At 46.5% G+C, this 22,674-nt stretch overlaps 2 protein-coding genes across 2 annotated transcripts in view; one reads left to right on the plus strand and one right to left on the minus strand.

Moving 5' to 3' along the window:
* Positions 1-6,341, plus strand: part of LOC115083775 — a 30,725-nt gene extending 24,384 nt beyond the window's left edge. Inside the window, exon 2 of the mRNA XM_029587794.1 lies at positions 2,986-6,341. Within this exon, the coding sequence (XP_029443654.1) occupies positions 2,994-4,979 (1,986 nt within the window). The 5' untranslated portion in view covers positions 2,986-2,993 and the 3' untranslated portion in view covers positions 4,980-6,341. The remainder of the gene's footprint in view (positions 1-2,985) is intronic.
* A 9,217-nt stretch (positions 6,342-15,558) lies between these two features.
* LOC115083175 (endonuclease domain-containing 1 protein-like) lies at positions 15,559-18,086 on the minus strand. Its single transcript, XM_029586981.1, has 2 exons — positions 17,781-18,086; positions 15,559-16,193 (listed from the first exon to the last, which is right to left on the minus strand). Exons 1-2 carry the CDS (start codon positions 18,084-18,086, stop codon positions 15,630-15,632), a joined length of 870 nt encoding a protein of 289 aa, XP_029442841.1. The 3' UTR covers positions 15,559-15,629.
* Between the last annotated feature and the right edge of the window lie 4,588 nt (positions 18,087-22,674).

Genomic DNA, 22,674 nt, shown 5'->3' on the forward strand with positions numbered 1-22,674 from the left:
TGATCAAGTGGGATTTATCCCTTCCCGTATGGCTAGCGATATTAGGAAAGTAGTAGACCTGATATATTGGGTCCACCATCATAAGACTCCGGCTGCACTCTTAGCAAATAGATGCTGAAAAGGCTTTCGACCTTGTACACTGGCCTTTCTTGTTCCAAGTCCTTAATAAGATGAATTTTGGTGAATCTTTCCAAATTTGGATTAAAAAGCTGTATGAGTGACCTCAAGCTAGAGTAAAGGTCAATGGAGGATATGGCCCACTACTGGATATTCAAAGGGGAACCCGACAGGGCTGCCCTCTGTCACCCATGCTTTTCGCCCTTTTTTTAGAACCCTTTGCCATGACGATACGGCAGGCAGAGAATATTTCTGGGGTCCAGCTTGATCATTTGCATTTTAAGTTGTCCCTATTTGTGGATGACATCCTTTTTATACTAAGTGACCCTGAGGTATCCCTTCAAGGGGATACGGATGCCTTGGAGCAATTCCATAGGGTGTCTGGTTTCACAGTGAACTTGGAAAAGTTGGAGCTCTTGAACCTTCACTTGCCCAATCAGGTGGTTCTGAACATTACCAAGACATTTCTGTTTCGTTGGGCACGTACCTCTATCAAATATTTAGGAGTGCAAATTGGCTCACATAACTCTTAATAATTCTCACTTAACTATAATCCACTATGGAAAAAAATAGATAAAGATCTGCTGAAATGGTATAGGGAATATTATTCATGGCTGGGGAGGCTGGCGATTATTAAAATGATCATCCTGCCCCGATTATTATATTTCTTTTCCACTATTCCCATTTTCATTCCAACCGCCCTTTTAAAGCAATGGCAAACTAAGATTTATGGTTTCATCTGGCGGAAACGGCCACCTAGGGTAGCCAGGACAACCTTATTTCTATCTTAACAGGCAGGGGTTTTAGGAGCGCCAAATATAATCTGGTACTATATTGCCGCCCAATTGCGATATCTAGTGGACTTATACAATCGGGTTGATCCTAAACAATTGGAGCAAGCCCAGGTTGGGGCTATGCCTATACAGGCTCTACCGTGGCAACCCAAATCTACATGGCTACCATTGACTTATGTGCCACCTGCTTTGGGTACCACTCTCCACGTCTGGAAAACATGGAAAGCTAAGCTTGTGGGACCCCTCTGATTATCATCAGCTGTCTCATTTGTTTCACAACACTCTCTCTTTTCAAAGGGGGGGCTGGGAGAATCCTCACTTTAGGGTTTGGGAAAGGAAAGGGCTTGCATCTTTTGGACATCTCCTTACGGGTACTAGCTTACAACCTTATGATACTTTGCCCATGCTGGACTTGCCTGGCCTTTATCAGGTGCTTGACTTTGCTCAGGCACGACACTTTTTACTGACACTGACACATGCTTATAAGGTACACCCAACCAAAACCCTTTTTGAAACCTATTGTGAGCATTCAGGCCAAATGAGGGGTATTCGTTCCAAAATCTATAAGTTGCTGAATAATTACTCCCCAAAATCTGCAGCTAACATTCAGGCCTGGCACAGGGATTTGAGGGAAGATATTGAACAGGAAGTTTGGGATGTAGTGTTCTTTCAATTATCTACAAGAGCAATGCTATAAAGTCCTTTATAGATGGCACTTGACCCCGGAGAAGCTCCGTAGAATGATGCCGGCCATCCCTAATGTTTGTTGGAGAGGGTGTGTGGTCAAGTGGCCACTTATATTCACAGATGGTGGCAATGTCCGAAAGTGATATTGTTCTGGAAAAAGGTCCACGAGTGGTTAGTAAGTGTAATACCAGACATCAGGGATTTAAATCCTAAGTGTGTTCTACTTAATGTTCCTTTGGAAGGCCTTCCATCCCAGACAAATAAATTTTGCAACCAAGTCTTTATTGCAGCTAGGGCCGAACTGGCTGAGGCTTGGAAGTTGCTAGATACTCCACCCATGGCAGTGGTACTTCATAGATTACATGGTTGCCTGTTCACTTTAGAATCCTCTACAAATCTCTTTCCATAATATACAAAACCATCCATCAACACACCCCACTCGACTTACAAGTCCCATTCCAAATTTATAACTCCTCCAGACCAACAAGAGACACACTCAGAGGATCTCTCCAAGTGCCCCCAGCCAAAACTACCAAACACATTACCTTGAGAGATCGGGCCTTTTCAACAGCCGGCCCCCTTCTATGGAACTCCATCCCACCGGACCTTAGACAGGAGCCCAGCCTCCCAACCTTCAGGAAGAGACTTAAGACCTGGCTGTTTAAAAAAGCTTTCCCGGACACCGATTAATTCTATTCAGCCAGATTCTACCACTTCCACATGTAAAAATGTTATTACTAATGTAAATACCTATACCTAATGTTATTCTCTTTCTTTTCTTCTCTCCTCCCAGTTCTATTACCTTGTTATTTGTAACTGCTTCCTTCTACACAAATAGGTTATTGAATTGTTTACTGTACACCCCTGTTATATGTAAACCGGCATGATGTGTTTGCAACATGAATGCCGGTATATAAAAATTTTAAATAAATAAATAAATAAAATATGTCCCATCTCACTGCTGTGAAAAACGATACCATAAAGTATCCTATGGTCACCTGGCTCCATACCCAGGGAACACCCCCCTTGGAGATTGGTAGTTAGACTTCAGTTGCAGAGTAGGTATTGCATGACATAATGACTTGTTATTCCTCCATCATTAGCAGACAAAGAATACAGAGCCTGACAAAGTAATTTTTAGTTTTTATTTTCACATTTTATTGCTGTTTATTCTCCCCCCCCCCCCCCCCACATGTGAACAGTATTTTAAATGTTATGTGCATACTTTTTAAAATGAGGCATATTTTGCCTTGCATGTTTATGGGTGCACATGTGTTCTTTTAAAATTTACTTTTAAATGAGAAAGAATATTCAGTTTTACTTAATTGGTTACAGAACTCAAGTATTTCATTAAAGTGGTGTTGTTATATTTCTTTTTTTCACATAGATAACATCATGGCTGCTGAAGCTGGAAATTCTGTTGCTGTTTGCAAAGCCGTGAGCAGTGCCAGCAAAGCAGAGGATGTGAGAAAAGACATGGAGATGACAATGAAGCCTTACCCTAACTGGGAAGCGTTCCTGATGTCTGCTCCCCTCTCCATAGCTATTTTGGGAGAGTTGGTGTTCATTTCTGGTGGACAAGGAGATTTCACAATAAATAAAAACCCACCCGAAAAAGGATTCCAATATATCAGATATCCAGAGTCCTTCCGCTCATGCCTGATGCAAGTGTGTAACCAAGGCTGCTCAGCCTTTAATGTCGCCAACAAGAATATGGATCAGATACGACTGCTTTCCATGAGTGTCCCAGGTACCATGGAAACGATAGTTCAGACCCTGTCCCAGGATATTCAGGTTGTTAATGCTCTGCTGCCTACACAGTTAGGAAGTATAAAGTCAGTGTCAGATCAGTGCAAGCAGTTGGCTGTGTCAGTTGAAAAGAAATTCGATGGTGTAATTTCTCTCATTCATGAATTACTGGAAGCCTGCACGAATGCAAAGCAGGGATATGAGGAAGAAAATAAAGAAATCAAGATAGCACTGGAGCAAGCACAAATTAAAGAGGAATCAGCAATGAAATGTAAGGAGATAGCAGATAAGCATTTGAAGATGACAGAAGAGCAATTAGATGATGCCCGTTCCCAGTACAAGAAAGCAATGGACTCTCTGTCCATAGGATGGAGTGCTGTTGGTGTTGGTTTTGTAAGACGCATAATAACGGCACCGACTAAATTTATTTCAGGAATACACAAGTGGATTTCTAAGAAAAGTTCTGGCACAACCAAAGAGACCAATGATGGTTTGGCTACAAACAATGTTTATTTAAAGTCTGAAGTTCTGTTGCGCTATGTCACAGCCCTCGGCAAGTTTATTGATACCAAAAACAGCAAAATCATCCAGGAAATTTATGATCCACAAACAGAAACATGCGATACAGAGTTGTTGAAAACAGACTTTAAGAAACTGAAAGTGAATATAGAGAAGGAAAATGAGTGCACTCCCAAAAACACAGTGATACAACTGTGTGAGGCTGGCATCAAGATCTGTGATGATTTGAAAAACATTGCAAAGTCTGGGAAAAAAGACACTGAGGAGATTGAAAGATTGGCTAAAAGTATGGCCGACTTGCAGTCAAATACACATGAATTTGTTTCTTCAAGCAAAGTAGCTATGAATCAATTAGCTGTACCTGAAGCAGCAAAATCTGACTGCCTTTCCACTGTCACAGAAAATGCTCATTTTAAAATAGAAAAAAGCAAGCAAGATCTGCAATTAGCATGGGAAGTATATCAGCAAAGCTTTAAGAATTTAGAAAAACAGGATAAAGAACTCACAGAAATCCTGTGCACCATGAGAAAATGTGAAATCAGAGAAATCGATTTTGAAAAAGCCAAAGAAATGCTAAATAAGGGTCTGGATGCCCTGGGCCGAGTGAAAGAACAGTGGGAGCAGATGGTGCGTTTCTTCCAGATGATGTCCAACCTGACTGAAACCTGCCTTAGCAGGTCCATCATGGATATGGTGAGCTCTGCAGAAAGTGTGCCTCACATTCCAAATTATACTTCTGATGCCTTTGTGAAGGATCAGATATACAACAAGGCATTCAATGCTTCCAACATTGCTCACCTGGTCCATATGATTTCTGAGACATACACAGAGGTGTCCAATAATTACCTGATGAAACAAGTAAGCAGATTGGGTAGACTCATGGCAATGGATTCCAATGGCAAAGGATTTCAAGATGAACGTAAAGATTTTGAACATGGATGTGATGAAGCACGAGTGGCCATACGTAAGAAAGCCACTGAGAAAAAACAGGAGCTTGAGGCCAATATGGAGCCAAGAATGAGAAAATTTAGTTCAGCGTTAAATGCTATACTATCCCCAGCAAGTGAAGAGGAGCTAAAAGAAATTAAAGATACAGAACAGAAGGATATGTGAGCCCTGACTATGGAAGAAGAGGATCAATTTGTGTAGAACAAAATCAACCACCAGTGACAAAACAGTAACAAAAGTGCTTTAATGCACTGCCATTCCCTCCAGGAACATGGAATCCCACATGGACATATATACAGTAAAACATTATTTTTATAAAGTAGATCATGTTATAGCTTACACATAATGTAGTTCTTTTTGATTTAGGTTTGGCATTGCTTTCTATTGGCTTAAAAACAAGTTACTGGACTCTGACCGGCTTACCCTCTCAAGTCTTAAACCACTTGGAAACTTATCTGCCTGATGCAAAGGCAGCAGACTTCATGCATTGCCCAGCTAGGATTTTAGAGAGCGCGGGGGAGGAGCCAGCTGTTCTGATCCAGGTGGGTGTCAATGACAGAGGAAAGTGCAGGAGCGAGGTTCTGGGGGCTAAATTTATGTTTCTAGGTAGTAAACTAAAATCTAGAACCTCTTTGAAAATTATCCTGTCAAAACGGCCCCCACACAATTACACCTGCTAATGCCCGCAGCTCCATGCCCAGGAACGCCTGTGCTCACAGGGGACAAAGGGAAGTACATTCGGGCACTGTGCATGCACTTTTACTCACAATTTTATGAAATAACATTTCTGAAAGGTCAGCACTATTTTACCCACGTAAATGCCTTTAAAGTGAATCTTCCTATGGATTGCTTTTATGACAAAATTCAATTGGATTTAAATCCATCTGTTTATTTGGAAATAATTATTGAAAATGTCATTAATATTAGGCTTTATTTGCTATTTGGGCTACTTTTGGGCTTGGGTACTGCCTTTCCCTGACGTACTTGGGCAACTTTGCGGCCACAGCTGGTCTAACTTTGTGCTACTAAACCCCATTTTCTTTCCCACCCTCCCCCCTACCTTACACAGTGTTAAAAAGACCAACGCATAAAATGTATAAAAGAGCAACTCTGATTTCACTTGTACATTACTATTCTTTATTATAAACCATTCATATACTGGGCCATTTCACTCCTGCTGATAATGCCGGATTTCCAGCTACTTTATCCCTATTTCCAGTTAACAGTGAGGACAGAAACAATTGGATTGGATCATGTTTTATTCCCACTTTTAAAGGGAGGAGGGTTTTGTTCCATTTTCACCCCCTGCCTATGATGATGGAAGAGGAGAATTTTCCCATCCTTCAAGGGGAGGGCATATTGGACACTGATTCAGATCAGAGGAGGAAAGCTAGGAGACAGAGCACCTCGGTTAAAGAAACTGCAGCCCTTGGCCTTGTTATTCTCCTTTTTATGTTAATGATTTTTTTCCCCTCTGGCTTGGATTCTGTTTTTTAAGTTGAAGTAAACCTGTTTTGTTGAGCACCACTACCAGACTGCTGGCTGTGTTACTCAGTGCATCTCCAATTTAATGAGACCTTCTGAAGTGAGTACCCACTGAACTGTGTGTGAGAAGGTGCTTGAGAGTCATTCACTGTGACCTGAATCCCCACTGCTGCACTGAGGGCCCTGCGGGTCCTTACCTCCTTCCTGCGGGTGCAACCCTGGCATGCCAGTGGCTAACACTTGCTGTGACATGGCAGAGAGAATCAGAAATCCAGGACATTCGTAATTAGCCCTGAGAGCTGTGTGGCTTTATTCAGTCTATCAAACAAAGAGGGGGTTACATCAGAAAATACTTCCTCATTTAAAGGGCATAGAACAACTTCCCAGTGGAGGTGATAGAGGGAAAGAACAATAACAGTTCAAGAAAGCACGGGGCAAGCACAGAGGATCGCTGATAGTGAAGAAGGGGACGGTCAGAGAATAACGGGGGCCCATAGCACTGTAGCAGGACATAAACTGGGCAGGTTAGAGGGGTCTCCTCTTCTGCTGCTATATTCTCTGACTCTTGTGTTTTTCTCATGGAGAAGATCAGCATCAGAGGTTGCATACGCGTAAGCCCCATCAGCGAAGCAGCAAGCAGCGTCTCCACGTGTTCGGAAATTTGATGGCTGAAAGTTGGCAGCCCTGCCGCCAGTGCTTCTCCCATCCGGTTCACGGCTGTTTGAATCACAGGGTTTACTGGAGAAATCTGCGGTGCACTGCACAGTTCATACAGCTGATCGGAGAGGAGCCGGTAGCAGGAAAAGCAGGGTAGAGAAGCATCGGGCCTGCACTCTCCTGCTGGCAGCTGGCATCGGGCTGCTGGGGACGGAGGGCCAAAAATAAAAACTTCCAGTGGGGTCCACGTGATCATTCTTGTTCCGCTGGTAGCACTATATATGGGATCATTAGTAGTAGAGTGGTAGAGGAAATGTGAATGTGGCATATCGAGGGGCAGAGAGGAGGGATATAGGACCCGGGTTGAGCGGTGGGGGGAGGAGGGAGAAAGGCAGGACCCAAATTCTGTGAGAAGGAGGGTGAAGGCAGGAGGGAGAGTTAAGACCTGGGATCACAGGGGTGGAGAGGAAGCAGGGAAGGAGATAGGACCTGGGATCCTGCTAGCGGGAGGGTGAGAAGTGGCTTGTGACCAGCCCCCATCACAAAAACTGGCTCTGCCAAGCCATCTTCAGGCCTGCGTTCTCTGACTGACAATGAGGCCTGATGCAGTCGCATTAACCTGAAGATGGGCCTGAAAACGGGGACGACTGGCACTCAGGGACACTGGTGGAAAAGAAGGGACGTTCTCCAAAAATAGTGGCTGCCTGTTAAACCAAGGCAAGTCTTGCAGACAGGCAGTACGTGGAGCCATAAATTAGCATTTTAGTGCCTGGGGCAGGCAAACGTATTGGTACTCCCATCACCCCCACCCCCACCCTGATCCCCAATCCTCTCTCCTACCACCCCCTTCACTCTGATCCCCAGATCTATTTCCTTCTCTCCACTCCCCTAACTAGTTTGTAAGAGTCTGCTTTAAGAACATAAGAACATGCCATACTGGGTCAGACCAAGGGTCCATCAAGCCCAGCATCCTGTTTCCAACAGTGGCCAATCCAGGCCACAAGAACCTGGCAAGTACCCAAAAACTAAGTCTATTCCATGTTACCATTGCTAATGGCAGTGGCTATTCTCTAAGTGAACTAAATAGCAGGTAATGGACTTCTCCTCCAAGAACTTATCCAATCCTTTTTTAAACACAGCTATACTAACTGCAGTAACCACATTCTCTGGCAACAAATTCCAGAGTTTAATTGTGCGTTGAGTAAAAAAGAACTTTCTCCGATTAGTTTTAAATGTGCTCCATGCTAACTTCATGGAGTGCCCCCTACTCTTTCTACTATCCGAAAGAGTAAATAACCGATTCACATCTACCCGTTCTAGACCTCTCATGATTTTAAACACCTCTATCATATCCCCCCTCAGTCGTCTCTTCTCCAAGCTGAAAAGTCCTAACCTCTTTAGTTTCCTCATAGGGGAGTTGTTCCATTCCCCTTATCATTTTGGTAGCCCTTCTCTGTACCTTCTCCATCGCAATTATATCTTTTTTGAGATGCGGCGACCAGAATTGTACACAGTATTCAAGGTGCGGTCTCACCATGGAGCGATACAGAGGCATTATGACATTTTCCGTTTTATTCACCATTCCTTTTCTAATAATTCCCAACATTCTGTTTGCTTTTCTGACTGCCGCAGCACACTGCACCGACGATTTCAATGTGTTATCCACTATGACACCTAGATCTCTTTCTTGGGTTGTAGCACCTAATATGGAACCCAACATTGTGTAATTATAGCATGGGTTATTTTTCCCTATATGCATCACCTTGCACTTATCCACATTAAATTTCATCTGCCATTTGGATGCCCAATTTTCCAGTCTCACAAGGTCTTCCTGCAATTTATCACAATCTGCTTGTGATTTAACTACTCTGAACAATTTTGTGTCATCTGCAAATTTGATTATCTCACTCGTCGTATTTCTTTCCAAATCATTTATAAATATATTGAACAGTAAGGGTCCCAATACAGATCCCTGAGGCACTCCACTGTCCACTCCCTTCCACTGAGAAAATTGCCCATTTAATCCTACTCTCTGTTTCCTGTCTTTTAGCCAGTTTGCAATCCACGAAAGGACATCGCCACCTATCCCATGGTTTTCACCTGCTGATCGCTCATGCTTGCATGTCTGTTATTTCTATATCCCCCAGGGGCTTTCTTCCTTGGGCAGTCGCCTCTCTCGCTCATCTCTAGTTACAGCCCTGGCAGTAAGATAGACATCCATAAGGCATTCAAGAGAAACATACAGCCATGAAGTGAGAAAACACACACAGGCCATAATGAGAACACATAAAGAGGCTGTAAAAGAGGCACACACTGGTCCTGATTCACAGGCAGTGAGACAGACAGACACACACACAGGCAGTGAGACAGACAGACATACACACAGGCAGTGAGAAAAACATAAAAGCAGTGAAAGAGACACACACCGGTCATGAGAGATAGGAAGTGAGACAGACACACACAGGCAGTGAGAGAAACATAAAAGCAGTAAAAGAGACACTCACCGGTCATGAGAGATAGGAAGTGAGACAGACACACACAGGCAGTGAGAAAAACATAAAAGCAGTAAAAGAGACACACACTGGTCATGAGAGATAGGAAGTAAAAGAGACATAGACTCATTCCTCATAGACTCATTCCTCATAGACCTCCCCACAAACCCCCCCACATCCCTAAACAACCGATCCATCCTACTCCGTCCATCCAACACCCAACTCATGAAATCTTCCATGCAACCCTCTACTAACAAACTTTCCCCACATCATTAAACAATCACGCAGCAATCAAGCAGGCTCCCTCACACAACAAAAACACACGCAATGGATCCAATCCAATGCATTCCCAAACTACCCCACCGCTACATCCAGCACCACCATCCCAAATCCACTCCCTCCACCAGACGCCTCACCAAAATCCACACCAACCCTAAAATATCCTTTAACACTCTCACACTCATCACTCTCCTCCTCATCAATGCACAGTCTATCACCAAAAAAATCCCAATCATTCACGACCTGCTCACAGACTACCAACCAGACATATTCTGTATAACTGAATCCTGGCTCAAGCACACTGACACAGTCCTACTCAATCAACTGCCCAGAAACACATACAACATATTCTCTAGGGATGTGAATCGTTTTTTGACGATTTAAAATATCGTCCGATATATTTAAATCGTCAAAAATCGTTAGGGCCACGATACAATACCAATTCCCCCGATTTATCGTCAAAAAATCGTAAATCGGGGGAAGGGGGAGGGCAGGAAAACCGGCAAACTAAAACCCCCTAAAACCCACCCTTGACCCTTTAAATTAAATCCCCCACCCTCCCGAACCGCCGGCGGTTCCGGACCGCCGCTGAACGACCTCCTGCAGTCGATCTCCTGCCAGCGCCATTTTCCGTACGGAAAACGGTTCGCGGCAGGAGATCGTTTTCCGGACCCCCGCTGGACCCCCAGGGACTTTTGGCCAGCTTGGGGGGGCCTCCTGACCCCCACAAGACTTGCCAAAAGTCCAGCGGGGGTCCGGAACGACCTCCTGCAGTCGAATCGTGTTGGTCTATGGCCGCCACCATTTTGCGCCGCCATTTTGAAAAATGGCGCCGGCTGAAGACAACACTATTCAATTGCAGGAGGCCGTTCCGGACCGCTGCCGTTCCGGACCGCCGCTGGACCCCCAGGTAATTTAAGGCATTTGGGGGGGGGTTTCAGGAGGGTGGGGGATTTAATTTAAAGGGTCGGGGGTGGGTTTTAGGAGGTTTTAGTGTGCCGGCTCACGATTTTCACGATACTTTAAACACCCAAACGGCAACAATACGATTCCCTCCCCCTCCCAGCCGAAATCGATCGTTAAGACGATCGAGGACACGATTCACATCTCTAATATTCTCCATACCTAGAAGCAAAAGAAAGGGAGGTGGACTACTATTCCTTGCCCACAAAAAACTTAAATTCTCCTCCTACCCCCTAAGCTTACCTCCTCCATTCGAGACCAACCTATTCAAATCAAAACATCTACAAATACTTCTCCTCTACGCCCCACCAGGTTGCCTACAGCACAACCTCTCCCCCCTGGTCGAAGCCTTCACAACACACATCAACCTACAAGAACCAGCCATCATACTAGGAGACTTCAATCTCCATATTGACACCCACCCACCATCTCCCACCTGCGAACTGCTCCTATCCACCATGACTGCTCTCGGATTCTCCCAAATCATTAACACCCCCACTCAGAAATCAGGGCACACCCTTGATTTAATCTTCATAAACAATAAAATATCTGCAACTGAACCACCCACTACAACCCCGACTCCATGGTCCGACCACTACCTCATACAAGCCAAGCTTCAACATCAATCGACCACAGTGAAAACAGACTCCTGCTTCATCGAATACACCAAACCATGCTCCAGTGAAGATCTTGCAGAGCTGCTACCTGAAGCACTAAAAACAATTAACCTACATGATGCCAATTCAGCTACAAACTCCTGGATTTCCATCAATGCTGACATAGCCAATACATTATGCCCCACAATAAAAAAGGAAATCAGACCATCTACTAAACAAAATGCTCCTTGGTACACCCCTGAACTGAAAACATCAAAACGAACACTGAGACAAACCGAAAAACAATGGAGACGAACACCTACACCAAACCTAAAAGACAAATACAGAACACTACTACACAACTATACAGCTGACCTCAACACAGCAAAGCGCAATTTCTACACAACAAGAATTCATGAATACCAATTCAACCCGAGGACCCTCTTCTCCTACGTCAAAGAACTCACCAACCCTATCCAGAATGACACAACGCCAAACTCCAACAACATATCCAGTGACAAACTAGCACAATTTTTCAAGGACAAAGTCAACAACATCATTGCCAAGATTCCCCCATCCCACAACGACTCAACAAACATCCCTCCACCCATCCACACATGGACCCAATTCACACCTGTTGCATCTACTGAAATTGAACCCATCATCAAAAAAACCAACCCAGCTTCCCACCCCGTAGACTCCATCCCCATCAAAACCCTAAAACTCATCAAAGAGATTATTGTCAAACCTATAACACAAATCATCAACCTATCACTTGAGCAAGGAATCTTCCCAGACAAACTCAAAAACACCATCATCAAACCAATCATCAAAAAACCGCAACTCGACAAATCAGATCCTGCAAACTACAGACCAGTCTCCAACCTCCCATTCCTAGCAAAAATCATCGAGAAAACTGTCAACAATCAACTTACAGACCATCTTGACGCCCACAATTTTCTCCACCCAACACAGCATGGCTTCAGAAAATTCTACAGCACAGAGACTCTCCTCCTCGCTCTCACCAACACCATCCTAAGAGGTCGTGACAGTGGCAAAACATTCCTCCTGATACTCCTTGATATATCAGCCGCCTTTGACACCATCAACCAAAGAACACTCCTCACCAGGCTTAAAGAAATCGGTCTTCAAGACACTACACTCAATTGGTTCAAATCCTACCTCACTAACAGATCCTTCATTGTCAAGACAAACTCATCTGAATCCTCCCAAGTGCCCCTCACCCATGGCGTCCCTCAAGGTTCTTCACTATCCTCAACCCTCTTCAACATCTACCTCCTCCCACTATGCAAATACCTCTCAGATGCCAACCTCACCTACTTTGTCTATGCAGACGACATACAAATTCTACTCCCCATAACCAAGTCCATTGAACTCACCATGGAAAGATGGAACAAACTCAGTTCAAAACTATCACAACTGCTATCCCAACTATCACTCTGCCTCAACCAAGCCAAAACAGAAATCATTCACATCCATGATGACCGTCCCTCTTCTCCTCTCGAGAGCACCTCCTCAAACAACCCAGGGAGCTCAAACAACCCTGGGATGCCAAACTTATCAAGAACCTCACTCACACCATCCACAAAAAACCTAGGAGTAACAATCGACAGCCAACTCAACTTTAAACGACACATCTCCAATACAATCAAAGATGGAGTTTTCAAGCTTCAAACACTTAAAAAACTCAAACCCCTCCTCCAACCGCACGATTTCCGAACAGTACTTCAATCAATTATTTTCTCAAAACTCGACTACTGCAACTCCCTCCTCCTTGGACTACCAGAAATCCACATCAAACCCCTCCAAGTCCTACAAAACGCCGCCGCCAGAATTATCACTAACCACAGAAAATCCTCCCACGTCACACCCACTCTCAAAGACCTCCACTGGCTGCCCATCACACAAAGAATCCAGTATAAAACCCTCACCCTTATACACAAAAAAATAAACAACAACAAAATGGTCTGGCTAAACAACACTATCCAACCATACACCACACAAAGAAATCTCAGATCCTCCAACACAGGTCTCCTCTCCATCCCAAATCTAAAAAATGCTCACCTCAATGCAACACGCAAACGAGCCATTACAATAGCTGGCCCTACCCTATGGAACTCCCTCCCCACACATCTCAGAAACGAACCCTCACCACAAGTCTTTAAAAAACAGCTCAAAACATGGCTGTTCTTGAAAGCCTTCCCTCCAGATTCCCAACCTCCTCAAATGCATGTTCTTGAAAACCTTCCCACTTGACTCCTAACATGCACTAACGCATAACACCCCCCTCACAACCACCCCCTCCACCCCCCCTTCACCACCCCAACCCACCCCTACCCCATTCCCACTCCCTCCCTCTCACTCCATAGCCTCTGACACAAGATCTAATCGTAACCAAGTCATACTGTATATATTGTATATAGGATATATGCTACAAATTTATACTCACATTCATTTGTATTCATATGTTACAATGTTTTTTATTTCAATAGTTTAATTAATTGTTATCTTGTTAAATGTAAAATAGGGCAGATCTCGCCCTATTCAACCTGTTACCTGGAAACCGATGTGATAGCTCAATCGAATGTCGGTATACAAAAGAAATAAATAAATAAAATAAATAAATAAGTGAGACAGACACACACAGGCAGTGAGAAAAACATAAAAGCAGTAAAAGAGACACACACCGGTCATGAGAGATAGGAAGTGAGACAGACACACACAGGCAGTGAGAAAAACATAAAAGCAGTGAGAGAGACACACACCGGTCATGAGAGATAGGAAGTGAGACAGACACACACAGGCAGTGAGAAAAACATAAAAGCAGTAAAAGAGACACACACCGGTCATGAGAGATAGGAAGTGAGACAGACACACACAGGCAGTGAGAAAAACATAAAAGCAGTAAAAGAGACACACACCGTTCATGCGAGATAGGAAGTGAGACAGACACACACAGGCAGTGAGAGAAACATAAAAGCAGTGAGAGAGACACACACCGGTCATGAGAGATAGGAAGTGAGACAGACACACACAGGCAGTGAGAAAAACATAAAAGCAGTGAGAGAGACACACACTGGTCATGAGAGATAGGAAGTAAGACAGATACAAACAGGCTGTAAGAGAGACACAGAGGCAGTAAAAGAGCTGCACACTGGTTGCAAGAGACAGTAGTGAAATGGACACCCTTAGAGCACGAGAGAGGCACACGGACAGTGCGAGATGATCACTTTCTGTGTCGCTTCAGCTGTACTGATGGTGGTTTTTATCATAATTTACTGTCTGGAAATGAATTTCTCTGCTGCTTTAGCGCCTTTGTTTCTAGCTCTAGAATACTGCTTGCAGATGGCAATCATAGCTTCTGGACTTTGAATCAGTTTAGTGATGGTTTTATATCTCTGCATGTGTACAGCTGGACTGTACTCGCTGCTTTTTAGCCCTGCAGAAGTTGAAGGATGCACAGGAGGAGAGCAGAGCTTCAGCCCTTCACAGTTGAGCATAGACAGAGAATACCCATGCTTTTAACATGCTTCTTTAATTAAATTACATTGTGAAATCAGCAAGTCAGAACTATCATATTACTGAAAGATTTGCATTTGCACTGAATTATCCAAACATTGAAGGTGACCTTTCGAGATCAACCAGGATTCGTTTTCAGATGTGAATACCTGTGTGATCTCGAGAGGAAGTCCTGGTAAAACATCACCTTAAGAGAAATCTTCTCCAGGTCCTCTAAAAGGTGTCACGGCCTGCAGGGAATCCAGTTTTATCCAGGACCCAGGCGGGTGCTACAGCCCAAACCCACATGCAGAGATAAATCATTTGTAAGGTATGGTAGAACAGCAAGCTTTGTTTTAACGGCAACCGACCTGTTTCTTATAAAGATGTGGCACCCTATGCTAAGCACAGGGCAGGATTTCAGGTTTGGGCACCCATAGGCAGCGTGCCCCTTTGAAGCTGTGTCATCACATAGCCCTAAAACCAGCACAAGCAGGCTTCTCTTTGCCCTGGATATTTGGCGCCTTCAAAATTCAGCACCCTAGGCAGGTGCCTATGTCGTCTATACCTAAATCCATGAATGGGTAAGCACAATGTAGGTCTCAGCCTCTTGATTCCCCATGGATTGAGTTTCTCATTAGAATTTCCATTTAAAGAGCCATTTTTTTCTGGAGCTTAAAGAAAAGAAACTTCTCCCTATCTTTCAGAAAAGTAAGCTTCAGGGGGGGTGGGCAGCCCACGTTTATTCTTCCTGGCAGTGGAGCGGCGGACGTGCGCTAGGCCTGTGGAGCTGAAGGCTGCATGTCCGGCCCCCTGCTTGCTTTCTACTGGCAGTCATTCTGGAAGATGTGCACATTGGCTCCCGGGCTCAATAAATTGTTCAGCCGGGCCTGGAGCTGCGCGACTGAGTAAGTTTGGACGGAATTGATGCCGTTTTGTGCCAGCGCTCCCCCGGACAGGGGGGCCTGGTTGGCTCTCCTGCAGCAGTAAGCGCTCCACAGGTGACTGGGAACCCTGACTCTCTGTTGCCCATTTTCTCCAATCCAGTTGTTTCCTGGGATGACGCCGGTGACCACGTACATTGTGGTGCAATTAGGGGCGATGTTCCGCGTGCGCAGCTCACTGGCTCTCCAGGACCCGCTGTTCAGGGAGGCAGACATGGGGGCTACATTGGTCAAGGTGTAAGTTGCCCGCTGGCTTGGTCCGTCAGGGTGGTGGGCATCGGGGTTCAAGTGCCCCTTGTGATAGCCGCTGCCTTCGTAGTCGGCATTCACAGATTGGTTCTGGCGAATAAGATTTCCAGGTACCCCTGGTATTTTGTTGTTTCGAATGGCTTTCTCAGCATCTGTCTGCAGTAACATTTCCTGAGGGAGGTTGGTGGCCACCAACTGCAATATAAGGCAGGATAAATCATTAGCCAGGATTAGGGATGTGAATCGTTTTAGGACGATTAAAATTATCGTCCGATAATTTTAATATCGTCTTAAACCGTTATGGAACACAATACAATACAGATTCTAACGATTTATCGTTATAAATCGTTAGAATCGTGAGCCGGCACACTAAAACCCCCTAAAACCCACCCCCGACCCTTTAAATTAAATCCCCCACCCTCCCGAACCCCCCCCCCAAATAACTTAAATAACCTGCGGGTCCAGCGGCGGTCCGGAACGGCAGCGGTCCGGAACGGGCTCCTGCTCTGAATCTTGTCGTCTTCAGCCGGCGCCATTTTCCAAAATGGCGCCGAAAATGGCGGCGGCCATAGACGAAAAAGATTGGACGGCAGGAGGTCCTTCCGGACCCCCGCTGGACTTTTGGCAAGTCTCGTGGGGGTCAGGAGGCCCCCCACAAGCTGGCCAAAAGTTCCTGGAGGTCCAGCGGGGGTCAGGGAGCGATTTCCCGCCGCGAATCGTTTTCGTACGGAAAATGGCGCCGGCAGGAGATCGACTGCAGGAGGTCGTTCAGCGAGGGTTCCGGCGCCTCGCTGAACGACCTCCTGCAGTCGATCTCCTGCCGGCGCCATTTTCCGTACGAAAACGATTCGCGGCGGGAAATCGCTCCCTGACCCCCGCTGGACCTCCAGGAACTTTTGGCCAGCTTGTGGGGGGCCTCCTGACCCCCACGAGACTTGCCAAAAGTCCAGCGGGGGTCCGGAAGGACCTCCTGCCGTCCAATCTTTTTCGTCTATGGCCGCCGCCATTTTTCGGCGCCATTTTGGAAAATGGCGCCGGCTGAAGACGACAAGATTCAGAGCAGGAGCCCGTTCCGGACCGCTGCCGTTCCGGACCGCCGCTGGACCCGCAGGTTATTTAAGTTATTTGGTGGGGGATTTAATTTAAAGGGTCGGGGGGTGGGTTTTAGGGGGTTTTAATGTGCCGGTTTTTCGATTTTTCGATTTTTCGATTTTTAACGATTTTTAACGATTTTTCACGATATTTTACCCCCCCAAACGGCAACAATACGATTCCCTCCCCCTCCCAGCCGAAATCGATCGTTAAGACGATCGAGGACACGATTCACATCCCTAGCCAGGATTATCAGAAGAAGAGACCCCTTTAATAACATTCTGAGACTTATGGCAAATAAATTGACAAGGTTTAAAACTCACCCTTGCTCCTCCACATGTTTACCCTCAAATCTAAACACCACTTGCCCTTTAGCACAATTTTTCTGACTCTGGCATAATATGAGAGTTTCCAAAAGAGAAGGAACAATTGTATTATTCCTGCCAGCTTCAGGTAGGTAAACTGATGGTCAAGGAGATAAATCTGATTTATCCTACCACCACACAGAAAGTCAGTGGCAGAGCCGGGATTAGGACTGAAGCACAGGGAGATAAAGTGGTTTTGCCCAAGGTGACACAAACAATGGCATTCGGTGGAAGAGGTGCGATTCAGAATCACTTCCTAGCATTTCAAAGCCTTCACCACTAGACAACTACTCGTCTCCGTGATCAGATGACTGATCTCTCTCACCTGAGGCTCCACTCTGAATGTCTGGGAGTTGCCGGTTTGCTGGCCTGGCCTGAAATCCAGGACGTGAGCAGAGAAGAGTGGGATGCGCAGCTGTGTGGAATAGAGAGAGGCGTAGAAGGGGTTGTTAAAGTTGTCGTACATTTGGCAGATGTAGGCGAGGCCACCAGACAGCTGATTGAAGCCCTGGGGAGGTGAGGCTCCATAGAAGGATCCCAGGCACCCATTGAAGTTCTGATCCACCTTACTGTCGGCCCTCCCAGCTAAGGCGAGGGCCAGCAGACAGCAGAGAGGAGACCAAGACTTCATGATGCACGAACGAGCCAAGCAGCGGAGCTCCTGACAGGACTGAAATGCTTTTAAAAGGGCTTACAGCCCCTATTCTGTGGGAGGAGGGAATTGGAGGGGACTGTAACATTAAACTCCATTCTCACATAACTCTTCATGATATCTCCTAATAATATTATCAGTGGCATTCCCTGAGAAGAAAAACACCTGTGAAGTAAAAGGGGTGGGCTTACCTTGGCTATTTACTATTTAAATGCTGACAAAAATCGACTTTTCCCTACCATCTCAATAACCAGGATGGAAAGGAAGGGGTGGGGATGGGTCAGACACATCACAAGGATTCGCTGTTATCACCCTCTTCCCCCTCCCCCTCCACCAATCACCTGAGCAGTATATGGGGCACATGGCAAGGTGCCAGGCTCCAGACTACATCACGGTTTTTCTTAGGAGCGGGTTACACAGCCTCCTGGCACGGGGCAGCCCACAGCTCCTCACCATCAAGACCTGCTTGCCACCTGCACACATTTTCAGGAACACCTTTCTCTTTTCCTGTGGCCTTGAGGACACTCGCCCGTGATGCTGGAGGCAGCAGCATTTTTATTGATTTATTTATTTCTATGGGGAGATTTGATATCCTGCCTTTTTTTTTTTTCAACAGGTGGCCTCGAGGAGGATTAGAAAGCAAGTTTTTAACTCAACAGTTGCAGTGCATTAGTCAAAGGTCGCTTACAATCTGTTGCGCTGCGATGGAAGGGAGCGCTAGGGGAGCACTCCTCAGCGCGGGACGAGGAGTGTGTGCCCTTGCGGTGAGGCAAGTCCAAGTCTGGGAATCTGGAGGCCCTGACCCTCCACTGGACCTCCACGCCTCGGTGAGGCCACCAATGCAATGGTGGCCTCCTAGTGGTCCTCCAACCCCTTTCGGACCTGCCGCTGGGTAACGGCAAAGGCGGCAGACCAGACAGAGGTCGAGGTGGATGAAGGCGGAAGGCATTGGAGCTTGGATCGTAGATCCCCACAAGACCAGGATGTAGAACTTGGAGTAGACAAAGACGTAGAACTGAGAAGACAAGACGAGGCCTTGGAATCCAGAACCAGGCGAGATGAGGCCTTGGAATCTGGAACTCAGGGGCAGGGAAGAATCCGGGCAGTGCTTAGTGATAGTCCTGCCGGAAGAAGGCTCCAGCCACCACGGAAAAGGATACTGGATGGGACGGCTTTACTCCAGGGGCTGGTCAGCCGGAACCAAGGTCCGGAGCGAGCAAGCTGAACCGTAGAGAGGACGGAAGGTACCTCAGGAACAGGAGAAGAGGCAGGCTTCAAGCTGGTTCTTGGAACCCCAAGCCTGGAACAAGGAACATCAGGACTGGGACGGAACATCTGGAACAGAGACCAGGAACATACGAGAAGGGATCCCATGAAGAAGAGCAGAGATGCCAGGCAGGAGCTGGAGATGAGGAGTCCTAGGGAGGACTAACCCCTTGCCAAGGCGAAGGCTGAATGAGCAAGCAGCCTTTTTATAGGGCAAAAGAAGGAAAACACCCAGGGAGGAATCCAAGGTGGGGCTCGGGGCGGATCAGATACGGGCCCTTTAAATCTGGAGAGAAGACACGGGCCCGCCCCTAAGAAGAGTTGGACAGGACCTTGGACAGCGGCCATGCTGAAGCTGAGGAGCAGTAAGACAGGCCGCAGGCAGGCCCCAAACGTGGGAAGGGGCATCATGCCACTGAGGAGGCGGGTCGATAGCGAGGCATCCACGCTGCTGAGGAGCAGGCCTCCAGGCCTGCAAGGAAATGGTGTGGACGGTGGCTCCATGCTGCAAAGAGGAACTTCAAAGTCAGGTTTTGCCTCTACAGCCAACTTGGCTAAAATAGCCTTTTTCACCACGCTTTTTAACCATGCCAGTAATCGTTTTGCCTTCCTTCCACCTTTCTTAATGTGTAGAATACATCTGGACTACACTACTAATATTGTATTTTTAAACAATGTCCATGCCGATTGTACACTTTTAACCTTTGCAGCTGCACCTTTCAGATTTTTCTAAATATTTTCCTCATTTTATCAGTTTCCTGTTTGAAAATGTTCTGTTAAAGCTGTAGATTTACATATTGTCCCTCTTCCAGTCATTAGTTCAAATTTGATCATGTTATGATCACCATTGCCAAGTGGCCCCACCAGCGTTACCTCTCTCACCAAATCCTGTGTTCCGCTAAGAATGAAATCAGCTCCCTCTCTCGTTTGGTTTCTGAACCAAGTGCTCCATGAAGCAGTCGTTTATTACATCCAGGAACTTTGTCTCTAGCATGTCCTGATGTTACATTTACCCAGTCAATATTAGGGTAATTGAAATCTCCCATTATTATTGCACTGCCAAATTGGTTAGCTTTCCTGATTTCTCTTAGCATTTCATCATCTGTCTGACCATTTTGGTCAGGTGGACGGTAGTATACTCCTATCACTATACTCTTACCCAACACACATGGGATTTCTACCCATATAGATTCTACTGACCATTTAGTCTCTTGTATGATCTTTATCCTGTTGGACTCTATACCCTCCCGGACATAAAGTACCACACCCCCACCAAGTTCATCCTCCCTATCATTGCGATATAATTTGTACCCTGATATAGCACTGTCCCATTTGTTATCCTCCTTCCACCAGGTCTCTGAGATGCCAATTATGTCAATCTCATCATTCACTGCTAAACACTCTGGGGTAGATTTTCAAAGGGGTACGCGCGTAAGATACACGCGTACCCCCCGAAAACCTACCCCAACCCCCCCCCTGCGCGCGCCGAGCCTATTTTGCTGCCTTATCAATGTCTTACATTTCACTTGCCAGTGCTTATGCTTTATCCAGAGGGATGCTTGGTAGGGAGGGGAGGAGAGAGGGGAGCCAGGGCTGTCAGAAGGGCAGACAACCATCCCGAATGCACAGTGTCTGCCAGAGCTGGGGTGGGTGGGTAAAAGCAAAGGGGTGGAAATAAGAGGAGGATGGGGGGAGAGGCGAGGGCTGGGAGCAGGGGGGAAATAGCTGGTGACAGATGAGAGAGAGGAAGGGACTGAAGGCAGGAAGAAAGAGAAGGTAACTGAAAGAAGAGAAGAGAGATGTGCTCCAACATGAAAAACAATGAGCACTTGGCAGCCTGAAATTAATACCCATTCCCTCCCCACCTCACCATATAAGAAAAATGATGAAGGTTTAATGTTGGAGCCACCAAGCCTTTGCCCTTTATCTTGAGGGTGGGGGGAAGAGGTGGGGAAGAGAAGAGAGAGAGAGAGAGAGAAAGAGAAAGAGGGAGGGATGGGAGCAGGGAGGTGAGATGAGGGTAAAATAGGAGTTGGAGGAAAGAGACTGAAGGGAGATGGGGTAAGGGGAGAGAGAAGGGTGAAGAGGTGAGGGCAGGAGAAAAGGAAAAGTGAAAATGGTTGAAAGAGAAGGGAGTTGAGGGGAGGGAATGGGGCAAGAGTCAAGTGGAAGAGGCAATGTAGATAGGAGGAGAGAAAAGAGGAGGAGGGAGAAAGAGAAAGGGGCTGGGATGGGGTGGAAGGAGAGAAATCTCCTCCTCTCTCCTCTGCCACAAGCCCCTTCCTGCTGCTTTCAGCCCTCTCTTCTTCACCAGTCAGCACCCAACCTCTCCCCATCCCCCCTTTCCTTCCTTCAATCCCTCCCCACGCATATCCCTACCCCATTGCACTTGCCCCATGCTCCATCCTCCTCACTCAGTCCCCCCATTCTCTCCCCACCCTTGTTCTCTTCTTCTATTTCTTCTCCTTCTCTCTCTTCAGTCTCCCTCCTCCCCTTTCCCTTGCCCCCACCCCCTTGTCCCCTCTTCTCCCTGATCTCATCACGTCTTCCTCTCTCTCTCCCTCCTGTCCTCACCCCCCTGATCCCCAGCTCTCCTAGTCCTCCCTATCATCCGTCCACATCCACCACCCTTCCTCATACCTGGCCTGCTGGTTCTTTGATTCTGCCGCTGAGGGCAGCAGCAAAAGCACAACGCAGATCGGGGTGGCAGCTAAAATGAAATAAAGGCAGGTCCTGCCTCCTGCCGCCTGGGGCAGCAGCCAGAGAAGGATGATCCCAGCAGCGGTGGCAAAAGTGGCCCATGGGTTTTTGCTGCTGTTTTGGTTTTTTTTTAAACTTGCTTACAGTGGCAGTTACATCTTTTAAAATATAAATGCCATCGCTAGCAAGCTGCGGGAAAGAGGTGCCCTGGCAACTGATGGCCAAGAGTTGGGGGCCATGACCCCTGTGGCCCACCCCCTTTCCAATGCCTGTGCTGAGCCTGCGCACGAGCAGCTCCTCTCATACTCCCTGTGCCTCCTGTTGTGGCTTAGAAACAGAGAGCATGGAGCTGATTGGTGCGCCTAGAGCAACACTTGTTCTGATCGGCCCTCGGCCTGGCCACCGTGCTCTAACTTTCCTTACCGCCTTAACTGGGTATTATGGAGTCCTGGTTACACGTGTAACCGGACATTGCACAGCAGATGGGAAAACCTGATGTCAGCTCAAAAGCAGGCAGTTTGGTCACCCTATTTGGCTGCCGCGCGGGATGAGATCGCCTAGTGGCCGTGGCACTTCCTCTTCATTCGGCAGTGGGGCAGGA

The sequence above is a fragment of the Rhinatrema bivittatum genome, chromosome 2 (assembly GCF_901001135.1).
Source record: "Rhinatrema bivittatum chromosome 2, aRhiBiv1.1, whole genome shotgun sequence".
Classification (NCBI taxonomy): Eukaryota; Metazoa; Chordata; class Amphibia; order Gymnophiona; family Rhinatrematidae; genus Rhinatrema; species Rhinatrema bivittatum.

What these genes read in the sequence shown, in the direction of transcription:
- LOC115083175 (XM_029586981.1), bottom strand. Translation starts at nt 18,086, where the DNA reads ATGAAGTCTTGGTCTCCTCTCTGCTGTCTGCTGGCCCTCGCCTTAGCT. An exon ending in CATTCAGAGTGGAGCCTCAG is followed by an intron (nt 16,194 to 17,780) that starts GTGAGAGAGATC and finishes CTTATATTGCAG; the next exon opens with TTGGTGGCCACCAACCTCCC.